Here is a 13,786-nt window from a genome sequence, read left to right as displayed (position 1 = left end):
AATGTCCAGGCTCATGTCCAATCACTGTTCGTTAAACGCCCACCTCTTCCGTATTACGCTTGCCGACAGCAACTTGTGCACCTGTGGAAACGGTTATCACGACATCGAGCATGTTGTTTGGTCCTGCTCCTTGCATCATGAGGCGAGATCCGTTCTGTGTGATTCCCTTAGGGTCCGAGGAAAACAACCCTTTAAGCCAATTAGAGACGTCTTGGCTTGCCGTGATATCGACTTTATGAAGCTTATTTACGACTTTCTTAAAGCTGTTGATTTATGTGTTTAGTGTTTTGTGTTTTAGTCATCCTTTACGTTTAAGTTTTAAATTAGTTCAAAATGCTTTCCCTTGTCCTCCCTCCAAATGATAAATAAATGTAATCCCTAATCTCGAGTAAACCGCGAGTAATCGGCCTCCGTTCTACTAACATTAGTTGTAAGAAAATGATATTCACACACAATTATGTAAAAATATTCGGCTCCGCAAAGCTAACGCATTTGAGCCTTGACAAATAAATGGATTATAAAAAAAAAAAAAAAAAAAAAAATAATCTAATCTAATCTAACACCAACATAGCCAGTTCATGAAAGCATCCTGGAAAATGATAGATATACCTTCATCACTTTTTTTTCCTATTTGGTATATGTTGCACATCATAGATGCGCAAAATATATCAAAACGGACAGGCCTACTGTGCAGCATTTAAGGGGCAAGATGATTTAGAAACATCGGGCCTGTTTAAATCCAAGATTTAAGCACGATGCTTCAGAATCCAATAAATGGATGAAACGTGGACATCTCGTACCATACGTTCCATTGTATTGTTATTTATAAATCATTTGTCGTTGGGAGCATCTAGTCTAAAAAGGGTAAGTGATGCTCCATTTTCTTCTAGCGGTTGGGACATGAGCACTAACTCTTGTCCTAGCCCTATATGGCGAGTCTAAAATTCCGGATAATCGAATCCCGGATAATCGAGTCTCCGCATAATCGAGTCTCCGGATAATCGAGTCCGACCTGTAGTTCCAAAGTAGCTGAAAAGCAATTGAATTGAATTGCATAAATTTTACCGAAAAGTTCAGTTGTTCAGATTTCGGTAAAAATTACCGAAGTCGGCGATAATTTCTAAGTGTGTAGCCTGGGATAAATCCTAATGTCTCCCCCCCCCCAGACCCAACTATGTTCTTGCACTCGCAAAATAGATCATGCGCGATTGAGGTTATCCCGGCAGGAAACAAACGTGTTGTTTTTAACTGTAACAAGCTCACCAAATACAATCACCATGGCAGCACCAACAACTACATACTCGAGTCTTGTTACTATTAACAAGCCATTAAAAATAACAAGGTCTAAAGTGCGTTCCCCTTCTCACTGAAAACTCCTGTTTCCCTCCTGTTCAGTACTAGAGTTCGGTGAAAATTTTGTTCCAGTAACACAACAGGAAAAGGTGTGGTAGATTATGATCGTTACTGGATTGAAAAGATATAATGAACAAAAAGGAACGAACTCACCAAGTTTAGCCGATTGAACCTAAAGGCAGCTTGAGATATGTTGATGGTGTTCACATTGCACACAGATACATCAACACACTACAAACACTATTTGCTTCGTTTCCTTGGCCGTGGGTAAAAGACTTCCACTCTTCCTGCTTGATCCGGATCTATTCGCCGTTCAAGGGAGTTCCACTGCGCCGACGGGAAGCTGGAAAAATCCTCCTGCTCCTCCAGCGCTAGTCCTCTGATTCCGGCTGCAGTTTTTCACCCGGTGGTGCTACTGCTGCGAGTGCTTTCTTCCTGCTGCCGGCTAACCAGCGGAACGCGTTTTGTACCCTTCGTTCGCGTTCGGCCCAAATTCGGAATTTCACCATTTCAACACTCGATAAACCGCGCATCCGACCCGTTGCCGTCCGTAGTTGAAAATCCGTCCGTAGTTGAAAATCATTCGAGTCAAAATGTAGAAAAATTTCAATGTGGAAAATTGAAAAAATGACGGGAGGACACAAAAATCGCGTCCGTTCACGAGCACAGCACACTTCGATCGAGTATAAAATTGATACTTTCGGTGAATTGTTAGATAGATATGAACAAAAACATAAGTTTTCCCATAGTACTTCCCATATATACTTGAAATGGTTTGTGCTAAGTCAGTTTCTTACTAAAGTAGTTCAAATTTTGGGAGGCTAAGCAGGACCCAATTTGGATCCGTTTAAGCACTGCGGAGCGAAAATTTCAAATTTTGCATCAGTCTATTGCTTAGCGTTGCTTCAATGCGCCACCACACGCGACGGGCGAGCAGTAGCCGAAGGTTTGGAGGGGTGGGTCAAGTGAGGTCTGGTGGGTTCGTCCACGCTTCCTAGCACCCAAAATCCGATGAGTTACTGCCCCGTCGACAAGCACGAGGAACGTTGAGTCAAGCAGCGACAAGCAGTGATGGCCGCGAAGAACCCCGCCCTGGTCTAGAGTCACTAAACACCAGAGCAGACATCGAACCACCAGTTATCAAGGTAATCAGCACAACTATATCAAACGCAACTTTAAGATCAGTGTATATGGCATCCACTTGAAGTTCTTGCATACATTTTCCATGCAGAACGACGTAAAGCTGACGAGATTCGTTTCCACGGAGCGGCCAGGAAAGAAGCCATGTTGACATGAACTTATGTAATGCTTGCATGAAGGAAACAATCTCTTATTTATCAGCGACTCAAATACCTTAGATTCAACCCCGTGCGAGGTAATTCCACGGTAGTTTTCCACATTGCGTTTGTCTCCTTTCTTGAAAAGCGCGGGAAATTTCTGCTGACGAAGCGACAGGTTGAAGAGCAAGGACAGCGGAGCAGCTAAGATATCGGACCATTTTTTCAGGACACCCGATGGAATATCGCTCGGACCTGGTGAAAATGATGATTCGGTTTTACTTATCACAGAAAGAACCAATTGCACATCTACGGTAAAAATATCCATGTTTTCGACGTCGGTTGGCATATCACGGACGGCTAGCTCGATTTCTGCTTGCGATGGTGAGTCATTCGAGCAGACGCTTAAGAAGTGCCTGGCAAATAGATTGGATTTGTCCTCAGTTGTCAATGCACCGTTATTGCCGGGAAACATTTTTGACAGCAGAACAGTTTCTTTCCTCTTGTGTTCACAAACGACCAGAATTCCTTGGCGTGGCTTTGCAGATTATGTTGAGTACGAATTACATACCTCTTGTAAAGAAACTTGTAGTAGTGGCGATAATCATTGCTGGAAATTGAAAAATTTAGCTCGCACTCGTTTCAGGTTGCGGAGAGTAGCGTTAGACCAAGACGGTTTTCTTGGAGGTAGGCACTTCGGTACTGAAGCACAAACGCAGTTGCGCAAAAGGCAATTATTGCGATCGACTGCTGTATCGATATCAAGTTCATTCAACACGTTCCAGTTGATCTGGGACAAGGAACGCAGCAAACGGAAATCGATCTTCCGAAAATTGAGACAATTGGCATCGAGGTTTCATCAAAATGAACTTGAGATCCGTTCGCGATAGATGTAATGATAATGATGATGATGGTCCCACCTCTTACCCCTACAAAGGTTTGAGCTGGACGATTTATCTTTAAGATAATTGAATATGACATTTTAACCAGGTTGGCAAACAAAATCGAACTGGTTTCAGTTACAGATATAAATTCCCTCTAAAGTTTACAGTTGCACGAGGTACGATCTAAGCAAGTTGCAGAAAGAAGCAGAACTGTATCCAAAGCAGGGTGGAAATTCTCAAGAGAAAACGATGCCGTCAGGTGCTTCAGCGACGACACAGCCCAGAAGTGCACTTTCGCTTACAAAAACCAAGTTAAGAAAACAAGACTGGCAATTGGGAACAAGGTCTATCTGACTCAGTCCATGCAAAGCCATGCCGTCTACAAGCAAGCAGCTGGCAGGAGTAGTTGAAGATGCAATCGGATCTGGAAACGCATAATCCTGGCCTGAGGGCGACCAGATAAGCCCAGGCTGATTAAAATCACCAAGCAGAAGAAGCACATCCGTTATATCAGCATCAGCATCCAAATGAAGCTGTATTGTGCTGCAGTCATGTCAATGTTCAGAGGGAATATACCCACTCCAGTGAGGATGTTCCACAAAGTGAGGCTAACCTTAAACCAAACCGCTTCAATTGTAGTAAATAGTTCGTCGGCGATCACGCAGGAGGTGAATGCGTTGGAAACAGCAATGAGGACATCACCACCGCGAGTAAGAATGCTGTTGGATGAATTACGGTCTAATTTGTAGACAGTAAAAGAGTCACCAAACAGTTACACTGAATTAATCCTCCCTTCGAGCAAAGTTTCCGTGAATTCATAAGCGTCATATTCCCCGTCAAGTGCCAGATAAACATCGTCCAATTTAGTCATGAGCCCCCTGGTGTTCTGATAGTAGACTCGTAAACCGCTAACGGATTCGGTGCGAGCCGTGTCAATGGTAACTTGTCCAGGATCCGAGCGGGAGAACGGTGAACTATCAGGCAGCGAAAGATCACCTGGCGTAGAAAGGCTGAAAGTGGTGGCTATAACCGAAAGCGAAGATGAATTGAAACCAAGCGGCGGATCAACAGTTGAATTCACATGGACGAGTTCATACTTGGTGAACGAGTGGTTGGAAGACCCCTTCACCAGGCTCACACACAGGGCTGGGACGGCTGCTGGTCGCTGGTGGGGTCTGTGGCAGGGGGCTCGGGGGCTTCCAGAAGTTGATGGTGTATGCCATCACTCTTCGGCAAGACTAGATCAGAAGATCTGGATGGTTCCGGTGAATTTTCTGTGGTGCGTCTCGACTCGTATACGATGGCACTCTTGAAACCAAAATCAAATCGAAAAATAACTGAAAAAAAAATTCAAAAACCAAAGCTGGATCCTCACAAAATCTGCATTTTCTTAAAATATATATTAATTTCCGGCCTTATCATGGTTTTCATTATACCGAAGAAAATATTCTGGTAGTCTTAGCAAACCTCTGATGATTTAGGTGAAAAAATAGTCTGTTTTCATCTAAAAAAAATCATGTAATATGTATCAAGATGCTAAATTGCTTTCTCAAATAAAAACTACAATGGGACAGCCCCTATGTGGTCTTATATAACACAATCGTGCAATTTTCAACAGTGACATTTTGAAAAATGATATAGTCTTAAATTTAACAGATTCGTAGAAATATTTCTGATCGACTGGTGATAAAATTATTGAAATTGGTCTAGGGGCAGCTGAGCTATTACGTCCAAAATCTTTCATAATTTTGTTATAGAAATCACAGACGCAGTCCTACGTTAAAAAAAGAGTTTGATTTCTACACGAATAAATCGTGGAGTAAACTAATTATTGGAGCAGAGCCCTTTAGATTTTTTTCTGTACTTAAATCAGGGGTTATTAGCTTGGTTGATTCCGATTATGCACGTTGTAGTTTCATTTATATACCTGGGATCTTGACGTGTTTCCCTAGGGGATGAATACTTTAGGGACACCTGTAGAGATCTATAAAAAAGGTTTTTTTTTGTAATTTTTAGAACATTAGAATAAATGAAAACGGGTTTTCAGTATGTTATAAAGCAACATTTTAGCTTTATTTTCAAAAAAAAAATCAACCTTAAATATTATTTTTTCCGTTGTTGGCAGCCCTGCAACCAGACAGATGCAGGCGATGTTTTATCGCTTGTGGACAGCGTTGTCAGCACTGAAACATCGGAGAAAAAAAATAATTAGTGTTTTGAGTTTTTCATCAAAATATCTAAAAATACGATTTTTTTTTCAAAATTCGCAAAACTACCAAGCGTTTGAAAAAAAAATCGATTTATCGTTGAAAAAATCACGACTCAAATGCGTGTTAAAAATCGAAGAGATGGCAATTCCTAAAATTCCTACGTTAGATAATCCGTTTTTACATCGCGGACAGAATAATCAGCTAAATTGATCGAATAGTCTCCGAGATCCCTGTCTCGCAAGGTAAAAATATTGTGGTTTAGAGAAAATTGCTTTTAAATACTTGAGTTATTTGTAAGTGCGTTTAACACAACAATCGATTATCTGTCAAAGTCATAGGAAAAGTCATTCCGATCGAGCAGAAGACCTGTCAAATGGATAAGATGTCGCCTCTTTATAAATTCAGGCTCTTTAGACTAAACCAGTCGTTACGTATTGACATTTTGACACGGCATTCTAGAAGGTGTTAGGATGCCAAACATGCAAAAAAGTGTGTAAGATTTTGAAAAGTTTTTAATTGGAATCGTACTGATGAAGACTGTACATTGTAGTCGAAATACGTATGGATACATAACTTACATCCTTTTAGTTTTTGAGTAAAGGGTGTATTCGATAAATATGGCACAGCGAAAATCTTTTGTAACATTTGAACCGTATGAGTAAAAAACCAGAAAATTTTAGTAAATCTTATTCATAGTGTATTGTTTACATCTCAAGAGCCACATGTAAAAAAGGGCATACAAACTTTTTGTAAATAATCCTTTATAGGCCCTTTTCTCATCAACCGAGGGTCGCCCACGCAAACCAACATCATCGGGAAGGGGAAAATTTGCCCTACCGGGTGATGTTGATGGTTTGCGTTGGTGTCATATGGGTGGCGAGAAAAGGGCATAAGAAGGTTAGCTAGTCATGTCATAGAAACAAAAAAAAAAAAAACCGTGAAAAAATTTGTGCACTTGCAATCAAAATCCAGAGGCGTCCCACCAATGAATCACTAAGAAGCTTGGAATTCCAAATACAACTGTGTCTCGTGTGATAAGAACCTTCAAGAAGCGTCTAAAGGAAGGGAATGATCGTAAAAATGGTCCAATGTACAGTAAAATTACTACGAAAGTGATGTATCAGTTGAAGAACCGTCCAAACATGTCAATTCGAGAAGTATCTTAAAAGTCCAACGTATCAGTCGGTTTTGTGCAGAAAACCATGAAGCATGCTGGGTTACATATTAACAAGCGTTAGCGTTAGCGTTGTTATGATATACTTCGTAGATTGGATACTAGCGACACTCACGTCTCTTCTGAAATTCTCAGTTAGACTACTTTCAGGAATAATGCTGAGGAGTAAACATTGGTTCCAATCTAAACAAGAGTAACAGAAGCATGACTGTCGCTATTCCCGGCCACGCCCATCTTTACCATAACTAGGGATAGGGAAGGAAATGTTGATGTAATACTTACTTAACGAGAGGCCACCGACTTAGCGACACCCTCATAAGTGCTACGGAGTTGGAGGGTTGGGTAGGGTATTCGGTTAGGATTCACCTCAAGTTGGCGATGCAACCAAAAGTATGTATTGTTTATTTGTTGTTTATTTAATCTCTCGATAGCCGGCTATCGAAAGAACATATTAATTTTGTTTAGTGATAATGAATTTTAAGAGTCATGATGGAGAGCTTGGGATTAAACCCATGATTTTCTGCTCAGTAAACAAAAACGATCCCTCCAGGGTCATCGAGCATCTCAGAACCATAACGCTTCGCGACAATACAGGACTACGTTTTCGCTTGATATGCAAATAGTTTCCGAGGTTAATGTTCAATATCAAATATACAAATGATGGTGGCGATTTATTGTGCTGTGGAAGAGCTTGGGGTTAAATCCATGATTTTCTGCTCAGTAAGCAAAATCGATCCCTCGAGGGTAATCGAGCATCTTATAATCCACAGCGCTTCGCGTCAAAGTACGAATATATGGATGAACTATCTATTTTTGAATAACTATTATTTACGATAATCACAAGAAATAAATAAAATATAAGCTACAAACAACACGTGATTGCTAAAATCTCAAAAAGATATTCTCACACATATATTTCACGCCACCAGGTATCTCAAAACCATTAGACGTTATAATGATACTCTGCACATGTTAGACACAAGAAGAGGCCTAAAAGGAAGCGTCTGACACACAAAACCCGTCAAATCCACTTGCAGTCACAATCAACGATTCTACGAATCGCGAGCGCTCACGAATCATAAAACCGCTTACTGCGACACTCTAAAAGCAAAATTGACAGGCTCTATGCGTCAAACACCCGCCCTTCAATCTCCTTTCGCATCCAACAGCACAAATCTCCATTACAACATCTAACGAATTCAAAACTTCGAAAATCACTTATCTATAGCAAGTGAGTGGAAGCAACCCTGCATGCAACCATTCTTCAATATACAATTTTTCTGCCTATCTTTCTATTAGGCCTGTGGACATGCGTTAGCTTCGAAACTTCTAACCAAACTGGGTAAATTTTCAGATCACAAAAAAAAACTTGAAAAAAACTTTCAAAGGTAATTACAAGTAAAATAAATATTGATTATTTTACGCAAAAACGAGCAAGTAATATTAAATCTCTTGTATCGTATGCTAATGCAAATTGACTGTAACAAAAATAATATGCTTAAATAAAATAAAATATTAATAAAATGATATGCAAAATTTACTAGAAGATTATTACTTTATTGGTGAGATGTTTCTAATAAGCCCTCCCAATTCCTCTGTATACAGAACAAATCTGATACTATAGTCAGAATTGCTCAGTCTGCATGAAGCAGCCGATTTCATCAAGGAAGTTCTATTAACAACCAAGAATTAATCGTATGAGGCATACTGAAGCATTAAGAAGCTGATATGTGTCACTATAGGAAATCATCATCGTTGCAAATATAAAGAAATTAAACATAAACCTTTGCTTCAGTACCGTCAACCTCCATGTCCATGGGGAGGAGGTATGCAATTTTAGCCTCAGCGTGCTCAACACAAACTCTTCAGACCCACCATGATCACAGATAAAGGGAAGTACAAAAACATCACTGAAGACATCAAACGTCTAAAACCAGAAACAAAAGCACTTGTATGACTATCTTGACGTTCTCACTCGATCTCAGCATGTGAAAATTGTGCGCTCGACAAATTACAGCATGATTGAAAAGATGTCCAAGACAAAATTGTAGAAAACTGAAAGATGGTATCGAAACAAGTGAACAAATAAACAGGAACGAACTCACCAAATGAACGATGGTTTGCACGTGAAGCCAATACTTGAAAGACTGTTGCACCTCCTAATTCTAGCTAAACATTTCACAACATTCCGTCGGATCTTCAAAGAAGCTCTTGCACCTGCCTCCAATCAGAATCATCGGGCCAGACTGCCAATCGCCTAATAAAAGTTCTGATGAAAAGGATTATGATAAACGAAAACACTTTCGAATGCATTTCCAACCGATCACTTTCACTTTCCCACACTAAAAATTAGAAAACGCCAAGAAAAAATAAAACCGTAAATTTGACACTCGGAAATTGTTCGCGTCCGTACAGAAGCAGAGCACACTTCGATCTCCGATGCGTGCTGGGTTTCATGTTTACAAGGTTCAAAAAGTTCCAAACTGGAATGAAAAGCAAAACATTACTGCGAAAACCCGCGCCCGGAAATTTTACACACAGTTGCTCGCCAAATCGTGTTGCATCGTGATGGATGACGAAACATACGCCAAGGCCGACCTCCGTCAACTTCCAAGAATATTTCGTTTCCAAGTCTAAGTTCGATCATCCGGAGCATGTTCGAAAGAAGAAATTCCTGATCTGGCAGACGATTTGCAGATGTGGTGAAATAAGCGCTCCCTTCATCACTTCCGGAACAATCAACGGTACAATTTACACGGAAGAGTGCCGTAAGAAGCGTCTCTTCCCATTCATAGGGAAGCACAAAGGATCAACTCTGTTTTGGCCTGATCTAGCATCTTACCACTACGCCTGAAACGTGTTGGAGTGGTACCGAGCCAACGGAGTCAATTTTGTGCCAACATATATGAACGCACCAAATTCACCGGAACTTCGCCCAATTGAAATGAAGACGAAACTTCGCAAACATTCCAAAACTATTAAAACAGAACAGGAATTGAAGAAAATTTGGGTAAAAACATCAAAAACACTGGGAAATCGGTTGAACCAAATTTGATGAGGCGAGGACTACTATTACTGCTAAATTTCCATTCTGTACTACTCCCAACAGACAAATTGCGCTGATTAAAAGCTGAATTGCCATATTTAAGCTGAAGAAACAAAATGTGAGTTTTTTTTCCTCTGTTCGGGACATAAATCCACTGCGACCAATTATTTGGTCTATTGTGGTATACCCCGTGTCCCTTTGTTAAGTGCATGTCGTATTACTCCATCACTATTGAGAAATGAAGTAAGTAATCGGTTTTGATACAGTTGTCATTCTTGTCTTTATCGTAAGGATCCGACTTTAATTGTAAGGTCCGGCTCTTTATACCCTTTGGAGTGTTGGAACACCCCACTCTTAGCAACAAAATCAAGCAATAACACCGATAATGACCATGCATCAGAATCCTAGTCTTAACCACTTCAAACTAGAAAACAGCGAATAAAAGATTAGGAATCACATTGATGAAGACTAACTAACTCATTTTTTCCTTGTTTCAAGATCATCCTCGGTGGACAAAGCCGAGCCTTTTCACTATCAACAAGGCATACAAAGTAAAAAGGACTAAGATGTGTTCCTTTGATTACAAAACAATTCTGTTCCTCTAGTTCAAAGAAGTTCGAACCAGGCTTTGGTGGTAGATATTAATGCCAGTAATCTTAATGTACTTTAATTCAGCATTGAATGTTTGCTGGGCTGTGCAGTGTTCACAAAGCACTCCTTAACATACAAAATGGTTTGATGTCCTGCAAATCGACCATCAATGATCCCTAGACGTACACCCAAAATTTCCTGATCCACATTGCTTTGTCACTATTTTAATAAAAATAAAAGTTTCAAATCTTCATCGTCATTGCAAAAATAAAAGTCGCATGGTTAGTCAATGGATTTCCCGCGGAAGCAAATATTAAAGCTACAATTCAAAACCAACAACATATCAAGCAAATTAAATTATGCTTGTTGTGCCCGATAAAAAAACAAAGACGACACCCTCCCAGCCTAGCCCTTTGTGTTCAAGGTAAATATGTGTCATCAAAATGGGACAAGGCGAACGAGATCCACGACGAAATTTGCTACTATCGATCGTTTGCTGAGAATTTTGTGCCTTGCTTGTAAACAGATTAGTTCCATCGAGGGATATCATCAGTTTTTTGAAATCATTTGCAGGAACAACACGCTGAATTGATTCAATTCCAACCGTTTTTTTTCCGTTGACAATTCATCGAGTCCGAATATGTGGCTTATTCTGCTAATAACTACAATCATCCTAGCAGTTTATCTCGTGCGAAGAAGATACTCCTATTGGAAGCGCGCTGGAGTTCCCTACATCAAGGGACGATTCCCGCTGGGAAGTGTCGGGAACATCGGAACTCGTATTCATTCGTCTCAGCTGCTGGCGCAATTCTACCAAAAATTGAAAGGATCCCATCCCTTCGCTGGCATCTTCTATTTTCTACAACCCGTAGCTCTTGCACTGGATTTGGAGTTCGTGAAAAATGTCCTAGTGCGTGATTTTCAGTCCTTCCACGATCGCGGACTCTACTATAACGAACAGGACGATCCCCTTTCCAGTCATCTGTTCAACACAGAAGGAACAAAGTGGACAACCCTGCGCAGGAAGTTGGTGCCGACGTTTTCCTCCGGGAAGCTCAAAATGATGTGTCCGACGGTTGTCAGCGTTGCCGATCGCTTCAAAGCATGCATCGAAAAATGCATCGCAAAACAGGAGGATATCGAGATGCGAGAACTTCTGGCACGGTTTACCACCGATGTGATCGGGAGTTGTGCGTTTGGCATAGAATGTAACAGTTTGGAGAATCCCGAGGATGAATTTAGGAAGATGGGTGAAAAGGTGTTTAACGTTTCTCCCTTTGCCATTCTTGCGTTCTTCTTTCTGTCCACATTCAAGGATTTTGCAAGGAGGTGTCGCATCACAATAACTGATTCCGAAGTAGCGACTTTCTTTTCGACGATCGTCCAAAAAACGATCAGCTATCGAGAGAAGAATAATGTTCAAAGAAATGACTTTATGAATCTGCTGATGCAACTGATGAAGAAGGGGGATCTTGATGGGTCGGAGGAGAACGCTGTAAAGCTCACGTTGGATGAGGTGGTGGCACAATCGTACGTGTTCTTCCTGGGAGGATTCGAGACGTCGAGAACGACTATGTCCTACTGTCTGTACGAGCTGTCTTTGAACGAGAAGCTTCAATGCCTGGCCCGGGACTGTATTCGAAGTGCTGTGGCCAAGCATGGTGGATTGAACTATGAGTCGTTGATGGATATGCCTTACCTGGAGCAGTGCATAAATGGTAAGTGGATTGCGGTTTTAATTTTCTTTGTTTAAAAATACTTGCATTTTCAGAGTCCCTGAGAAAGTATCCTCCCATATCAAATGCACTCAGAAGCACAACCAAGGACTACATTGTTCCGGGTTCGGGCGTAACACTGAAAAGAGGCACGGATGTCATTGTACCGATCTACGCCATTCACCATGATCCCGAGTACTACCCGGATCCGGAGCAGTTCGATCCAGATCGATTCAGCCCGGCAGAGTGTGCCAAGAGGAAACCGTTCACCTTTATGCCATTCGGTGAAGGGCCCCGAATGTGTGTGGCTTCGCGGTTCGGAATGATGGAAACCAAGATTGGCCTGGCAGCGATGTTGATGGGTTTCAAATTTTCCAAGTGTTCAAAATCGAGCTTCCCGCTGAAGATTTCACCCAACCATCTGATGCTGACGCCAGCGGGAGGCCTGTGGCTGAAAGTGGAACAGTTGGAGGAGGAGGTGACCATGTTGGGATTTTCCGATTCAATCAAAATGGGAAAATCGAAACCAGAACGGCTCGTAATGTAATGAATGATGAAAAAAGGCAATAAATTAACTACTGGACAAACACAAGGTTCTCAAAACTTTATTCAATATTTCGAAAAGTATTGCCTTACGCTGTTATTTCCATTGCTTAATAAATTACTACCTTCAAGAAAAAAAAAACTTTTACCGCATAACCTTCACTAAACCATACACAGAACTCGTCATAAAAAGTTGGCTTTCACTGGAGTGACCGCTGTGTTGCAAAGCATTTTTATTGTTGAACATGGTTCGTTGGGGAAATTATCGATTTAAAAGCTTGTGCTCCCAATGCAACATTTGCTTCTGGACTTCCTTTTTGCTAGTGCAGGTGTGCATTTAAATACAAGCATTAAATTACCAAGAACAATTTGGAACATTTACCGTCCAGCCTTACCTTACCGTTACCTTCTAGAAGGAATGCATGTTTTAATTGAATCTGCTACTATTTTTGGTCCATCTTTTATCATCCTTAAGAAATTTAATTTGCATCTGCGAGTTTCATCGACATGATTATCGCAAAAATGATGAAAATGCCAACGGGATCAAACTCAGAGGATAGCGAACCATCAATCGAGCTATTTATTTTTTGGTGGGAAACATCGTCTTTCAAGTGATGGCTGCCATCTTCGGTAGGGTTGAGGCAGATGCGTTGATTTTCTTATTCGATCTGCGTTAGGGTTATCATATGGTATCCTAAAGGAGGACATGTCCTCCTTTTTCGAATGTTTTTACATTTCCTCCTTTTGCCTCAAAATATCCTCCTTTTTAATCCATAAATATTTTCAAGCAAAATGTTAATAAATAAATTTTCCATTTTATTTTGACTCAACCTCATCCAATGCTTTGAAGTTATTAAACTGACGTTTTCGTGCAAAACAGTTCACTGGTTCATTTTCAAGTATGTACAGAACTGGTCATATTATAAAGGGTCTAGTATAAGAAAGGAGCGGACTGGCTGGTTTTGAGCCAAAAGGAACTGTCAAAGCCAGAGC

The 13,786-nt window shown here is 40.8% G+C and overlaps 1 protein-coding gene across 1 annotated transcript; it reads left to right on the top strand.

Annotated features, from left to right (window-relative positions):
* Nucleotides 1–11,175: 11,175 nt before the first annotated feature.
* On the top strand, nt 11,176–12,797 carry LOC135715487 (probable cytochrome P450 6a13). The gene is made up of 2 exons (XM_065238751.1): nt 11,176–12,253; nt 12,307–12,797. The coding sequence occupies exons 1-2, from the start codon at nt 11,176–11,178 to the stop codon at nt 12,795–12,797; spliced, it is 1,569 nt and encodes a 522-aa protein (XP_065094823.1).
* The last annotated feature ends 989 nt before the right edge of the window (nt 12,798–13,786 follow it).

Source organism: Ochlerotatus camptorhynchus, unplaced genomic scaffold (assembly GCF_037179485.1).
Source record: "Ochlerotatus camptorhynchus isolate MF236.1 unplaced genomic scaffold, CSIRO-AGI_Acam_v1.1 ptg000933l, whole genome shotgun sequence".
NCBI classification, from domain to species: Eukaryota; Metazoa; Arthropoda; class Insecta; order Diptera; family Culicidae; genus Ochlerotatus; species Ochlerotatus camptorhynchus.
Note: the sequence above shows the minus strand (reverse complement) of the source record. Positions and strands in the feature narration are given on the sequence as shown.

Excerpts from the sequence above, each read along its gene's own strand:
- LOC135715487 (XM_065238751.1), top strand. The coding sequence starts at position 11,176 with ATGTGGCTTATTCTGCTAATAACTACAATCATCCTAGCAGTTTATCTC. Across the intron at positions 12,254-12,306 it reads CCTGGAGCAGTGCATAAATG|AGTCCCTGAGAAAGTATCCT; the intron begins GTAAGTGGATTG and ends TTGCATTTTCAG.